The sequence below is a fragment of the Branchiostoma belcheri genome, unplaced genomic scaffold (genome assembly GCF_001625305.1).
Source record: "Branchiostoma belcheri isolate BF01 breed outbred unplaced genomic scaffold, Haploidv18h27 scaffold1002, whole genome shotgun sequence".
NCBI classification, from domain to species: domain Eukaryota; kingdom Metazoa; phylum Chordata; class Leptocardii; order Amphioxiformes; family Branchiostomatidae; genus Branchiostoma; species Branchiostoma belcheri.
This window is the reverse complement of record NW_017802384.1, coordinates 1-6,545: the sequence shown is the minus strand read 5'-3', so window position 1 is coordinate 6,545 and position 6,545 is coordinate 1. Positions and strand designations below refer to the sequence as shown.

Sequence of the window (6,545 nt, the reverse complement as noted above, 5' to 3'; positions counted from 1 at the left end):
GTATCTATGAATGAGTGGAATAAGGTTTAAGGTAGCTGGAATGCGCCAAGGATGGCAGGACGATGTTAGATATGATGATGATGGGATGATAGAAGATGTACTGCAATTACAAGATACAGGCGTATAGCTCTCAAGATTACAACATTTCATACATTGACATCAACGTTTGGTAACAAATAGAACTTAGTATAGTAAGCGTTCTGAAAATCTACACCAAATCCTAGGACGGAGGAGAACGTCTACAATGTTTGCAGATTATAGAATGAGGCTGATTTCGTTGACGGGGCTGCTAGTCATGTTCGCGTTTGGTGAATCCACTGGGCATGAAACCACACTCTTCACAACGCGATACTACAAGTCACATCATGAAAGAAGGAAAAGTTTGAAGTCGGAGTTTGATGAGTTCACTGGGCATGAAGCCACAATCTTCACAGACGCGCGCGGCACTGCAACTTAAATCATGAAAGAAGGAAATGTTTGAAGCCATAGTTTAAAGGCCATGGTGTTAAGCTGGCCCCACTTTACAAATGAACTTCCGTGTGGCGGAACACGACCTATCGTTCCACTTGTTCCCGGAGTAATACTCCGCACAGTCCTGGTTACCCCCGTCGTTGTCGGGTTCTCCTGGACCCCACGGACTGAAACCTCCAAGAGAACCTCCATCCTCCCACACCCAACGTCCTTCCTGGCGGATGTCCGTCAGTCCGAACCAGAAGTTAGCGCCGCTATCGACGGCATTCTTCAGGTTGATGAGGAAGGTGTTGGTGACGGCATCGCGGGGCATGGCGAGGGTTCCGCCGTCAGAAGCACAGATCACTTTAGCATCGTTGTAGTTTCTCTTTAGGTCGTACGCTCTGTAGCACAGACGGCTAGTATGATGGTATGAGTACCCGCTGGGACAGGCTATATCGGGAAAGGATGGTTCACGTCACATGGTAAAGGTTCTGTCAGCAGCATAGATATACATAAACGATTGCCCTCTTATGGAACTATGTTTCATTGACGTGCTATATGACAGGAACGTTACATTCATATGTTGTCTATCAATTTATCATGATATTTGTATAAGGTATGTACGAGTGAAAAGAATAAGGAATAGGGTGGCTGGAATGATGTTGGATTGAGGATGATGATGATCTACATCTATCTATGAGTTTCTGAACAACACCCTCATGGGGCCTCACGTTCAGTTGCACGGCATATGCGGCCTGGTGGGGTGCTGGTGCTCATAAAACAAAAAAAATCAACATAACGAACAAGCAAAAATAAATTTGTGCAGTGACTATATACATGGCCGCAAAGTGATTCCTGATTATAGCTGGGAGCTGGGGAGGCCCATGATGAGAATGATAGAAGGTGCACTGCAGTTAAATAATTACAAGACACATGCAAATAGCTCTCTGTCACTACATGCCCTGGCATTCACGTCAGATAGTACTGATAAGCGTTCTCAAAATCCCGTCGATCTCAACATGAAATTCTAGGACGGAGTGCGTCTACGATGGTTTGCAGGTGTTGGCCGTGAACACGTGTTGGTTAACAGGCCAGCTGGCCATGTTATTTAATGTTTCCATGCCGCCTTCCCACCCTGCAACGCCTACACAGAAGATTGTGGTACCATCATTTTTCAGTGCCAGCGAGTCCGATATGACGGCGCTACTCGAACTGTCTTGGCCGTCAGTAAGGACGATCCCGATCTTTCTCGCTGTCGGCCGTCCGGAAGTGGAGAATTCGTTACGCAAAGCAGACAGTCCTGCGACAGAGGGAACTTTGCTGCCTAACGACGTGCCCACGTTTCCGATCCTTGCCAACAAATCGGCCTTATTTTCGTATTCCTTGAGGGATATCGCCCTGTCTGCCTTGCCAACACCGCTGACACTGCCACATTGTTGCAGTGGGGGTACGAGGGAGTGAAGTTCAGCAGAGCATCTGCCGTGGAAATATCGATATAGTAACGCCAGGCTAGCAACATCACGCCGGTGTGAAAGCGGTTGTAACGTGGCGTGCAGGTCTCTCCCAACGAGATTTCGCAAACGATTTTGGACCCTATCTAAACAGCTCAACGAGCTCTGTGCAGCTCCAGCCCAGATGTGACAACAGTATTCCATTTTATATCTATATAATGAAAATTAAGCTGTTCTTCAACTCAAGAAAAACAACTCACCAGAAATTTTAGACAGAATCACTCGGTCTTCACTCCTGGTGACCGTTTTTTTTTTAGTTGGAGAACAGTTTAATTTTCATTATGTATTTTACCAACTCAGAGGAACTAAATGAACATTTATCTAATTTGTTCTGTATACAGTGCCTTCTTTGCGATTCTAGCTATCAGTCGGCCTATATAAATGAAAGTAATGGGAAGAGTTAGAGCTAATGGCAGCTGGATGGAATGAATGATGAAGCGAGAGCGTGAGTGAGTGAATAGGCATGTAACATATCAACGTTGTAGCCTGGTTACCATCCGTTTTGTAACGGGGCTCCTTGCACTCGCCACCTGTTTTTTCCGGTACAAAAAGCGTTGCTTTTATTTTAAATGTTTATTAATTCACTGGCCTGGTACTTACCCCTACATGATGGCCTACTCCCACTCCACCTGCCATTAGCCTGGCAGGTTCTGCTGCTGCTGCCTGTGTACAAGTGGTAACCATGGTTACAGGTGAAGGTGCAGGTCTCGGGATGGCGGAAGGAGGAGCCGCGATTACACGTCATCCTTCCGTTAGCGGGTCTGGACAGGGCCGGACATCGCACGCCTGGAATGGCAATTTGCAACAATGTGGCAGTGTCAGCGGTGTTGTCTTACATTGTTGAATATGGTTATGGCTGTTATCATTACGTATATTTCAGTTATGTTATGATGATGCCTAGCTATCTGGCAAAATATGATTGTTTTAATCATCTTGTAAACTTGTAGCAATATTAAATGGTTTTACTTACATTTATTTCTACATTGAACTTCAATTCCAAACACCAACCATTTTACTGTTTTGAAAAATAAAAACAAGATCAAAGCATACTTACCGATACACGTGGCATCATCGCCAGACCAGGTTGCGTTAGCCTGACAGTGTCTCACCGGCATTATTGGGGAAGCCAGTTCATAGCCATTATTACAGGAAAAGGTGCAGGTGGAGTCCGGGTAGCGAAGGGAGCTGGTATTGCAGGTCATTCTTCCGTTCGATGGGGCAGATAGATCTGGGCATTTTACACCTAACAGCAGAAAACAATGCGATATGCTGTTGACCATAATAGATGTTCATGTAACTCTCTATCACAACTGAAAGTCTTGATGCTTGTATCATTTAGATTTATCATCTAACATAAGCTAAAAACACATTTATATAATGGTTTAGTCAACGTCAAGACGATGTTACACTTACCGATGCACACGGCGTCGTTTCCAGACCAGGTTGCATCAGCCTGACAGCGTCTCTCCCTGCTGCTTGCGGGAGTCGTGAGCTCGTAGCCCCAGTCACAGGTAAAGTTGCAGACCTCAGGATACCGGAAATAGTAGCCGCTGTCGCAGGTCATTCTACCGTGTAGGGGACTGGACAGGTTCGAGCATTTCACAGCTGAAATAGAAATCAGATTTAAAACGAGAATTGCAACATTTACTATGATATCAATGACGAGGATAAATTTTGTTTGCTATATACTGATGCACATCTTTTTTTTTTAATTTGCTAGCTGTTTGGCTCTATCCAAAGATGAATACTATATACAGGACATGAGATGCTTTTGATTTACCTAAGCACGGTATGGTCCCTGTGGTGTTTAGGTTGAATGGGATGGTCCAGTTCCCGTCGTGTCCACAGGAGTACTCGGCATAGACCAGCCTGTCGTAACCAGGGTTACAGTGGAGCAGACAGACGACCTCGTACTCCGCCGCCGTGCTGTCTGGTGATTGGCAGAAGTCAGCTGTAGGGGATGCCGGGATAGAACACCCGAAGTAACCATTCTCCGGTTCAGCGACCTGTGAGAATGAAACAGCACCTTAATTGGTGTACTTGAAAGTGATCTTATAAATTACAGACAATGTGAAGTCCCCATGTTGGTCCCTTCATATATCCAAGAAGGCTACCTTCCATTCAAAACGCACGATACTTTTTAACACTTAAATCTGGAAGTACAGAAGATTATACAGAATTCTGTTCAGCAACAGATTAAAGATTTCTGACACTCTCTGAAACATCTTTTGCCCTAGAAACCCCTATTTCGTTAAAATTTAAATGTTAAAATGTTTGTCTTTATCAAGGGGAGAGGGCATGGAGAGATTGGGAACAGAATCTTACCGGGAAAGGTGGACAGGAGGTCCGTTCACAGCGTCTCCCGTCCCCGACCGTCCCGGGCCGGCAGCGGCAGCTGAAGGTCTGGTGGCCCGTCAGGTCGCAGATCCCGTGCTCAGGGTGGCAGTCGTGCAGGCTGAGCCGGCAGTAGTCGGATGGGACGCATCTTGGGAAAAGTTGAACGAAATTTTAATTGATAATTTACCGTTTTTTTCACGACAAGTTCTCCCAGAGTGGTAAATGAGACGAACAAGAGCGAGGCATTCAAAGAACCAAAGACAAATAGTCATCTAAAAAGATAAGAAAAAAACGTCTTCACCTGGGCTTGTCGTTCCATTGTCCACTAGCCATGCACCTGAAGCTGTGTAGACTGTGGAAATGAAGGTCCTGCTCATTGCCGACTTTGTACCCGGACTCACAGGTCAGGCGGCAGGAGTCCTGGTACCTGGTACCGCTGCACGCCAGGCTGCCCTTGGCAGGGCTCTGGGTGTTACAAACATGTTTCAAGAGATATGTTCACATAGGTGTTCATATTTGAATATGTTTATCGTATTGAATTCGAGAGGTAAAGCCATCGATGATTACAGGGAATATAGTATTGATCTGATTGTGTAACAGTTTTTGATTTTAGAAAACAAGAAGATACGTACAGTAAGGTTGCCACAGTCCTTCTTCTGACAGAACAGATCTGGTCCCCCAACAACTAGTTGGAGCGCTATAATTAAAAGGGACATCTTTATAGTATAATGCTAGACGTAGATATAGTCTCACATACCACTGTATTTTCTTTCTTATGCTGTTTGTAACTGCAATTAGCCCTCGGGCATGTATTTGCAATAAACTTTCTGTATTGCGGCAAAGATTAGGGAGGGAGAAAATGTCAGTTCTACAACAATCCTGTGTATGTCGTGATTGCATAAGCACATTGATTTGCGTTTGCGGCCTGTTCTTGGGCAATCAAGGGCGCTACCTCCCGTCTGTAGGCTCCAGTTACCGCTGCTATGACAAGCTACGCTCTGGTGGTTCGTTCCTCGGTACCCGTCCGCACAGGTGACTCCGCAGGTGTTCCCGTAGGTGTGTCCGCTGGCGCACTGTAGGGCGGTGTTAGGGAACTCAGGAGGGGGGCCGCAACTCACTGGTAAAATACAAAAACACTTTGTAAATATATATCTTCAACAAAAAGTGTCCCGAATGTTTTGCATCTAAGATAGCCCCATAACAAAGGCATTATGTTGGCCTACGTAGTTCAAATAAGTACGTAGTTCAGTATTAATATGTAATATTATAGCAAGATATGTCATAAAAATAGTACCTGGGGTACACTCAGGCTCCCCACTCCAGCTGGCCTGGGCCGTGTCCCTGTAAAACAGGCAGGTAAAGTTGTCTTGTCCCAGCCGTTCGTAGCCGTCCTGACAGGTGAGATGACACGTCTCGCCGTACGTCGTACCTGTACAGGTGACGTCACCGTGTGCGGGTGTCTGTGCACGGAGGACGTGAAAGAATCTTAAGACAATGAGCCTTTGGTAACAACTATATACATTAAACTTCAGATGTCTTCAGTCTTGTTTCCGTAGCGTTGTACTGGCTTGATGATGTATTGTATTGATGTTGTATTGGCTTGATGATGAGGAGGATCAGCCAATGAGTGGTTTATTTCAATAACCATATATTGGTTCGTTGGAATGCATATAACTACTTACCGAAATGTTTCCACAGTCAGAGATGACACAAGCCAGAGTATGTGGGATGACAACGTCTGCGAAGAAGAGAAAGAAATCCATTTGAATACAGAATAGACATTGCACATAGACTACCCAAAAAGTTAAGTCAACGTGTTATTATTATCTATAACTTCCGATGAGTCCACGCATCTCGTATATATTCAATATACCTTTTCTGTATTCAAGTATATATGCTTTAACCCCAAAGTTATCTTAGGTGTAGTTATCGATGAATCAAACGCATGTTGTGAACAATAATGACACACGCATGGTATGTAATATCCCCCACCTGCTGACACAGCATTTTCCATCTCTGTCGTGTTCCCTCTGCGGAATGCGGTCCAGTTTCCGGTCCAGCTGCAGCCCAGGGCGTGGTCCGTTTCCGGTACGTATCCTTCATCACAGGTGACGTCACAGCAGTCCGAGAACAACACGTGAACCGGGCACAGGTACGAGCCGTGCGGGGGGTCCTCAGGTGGGCTGCATGTTACTGTGATGACAAATTAAAGGAAGATTGGAAATGATTGTCTATGCAGATGGA

The 6,545-nt window shown here is 45.3% G+C and overlaps 1 protein-coding gene across 1 annotated transcript; it reads right to left on the bottom strand.

Moving 5' to 3' along the window:
- Positions 1–505: 505 nt before the first annotated feature.
- On the bottom strand, positions 506–6,494 carry LOC109473901 (P-selectin-like; the record flags this gene model as incomplete). The annotated part of the gene is made up of 11 exons (XM_019774054.1): positions 506–903; positions 2,565–2,750; positions 3,378–3,569; positions 3,745–3,970; positions 4,290–4,449; positions 4,603–4,766; positions 4,934–4,998; positions 5,254–5,418; positions 5,596–5,761; positions 5,984–6,039; positions 6,294–6,494. Coding segments are annotated over 11 exons (1,979 nt in total), but the record flags the coding sequence as incomplete, so codon positions are not given.
- Positions 6,495–6,545: the final 51 nt, after the last annotated feature.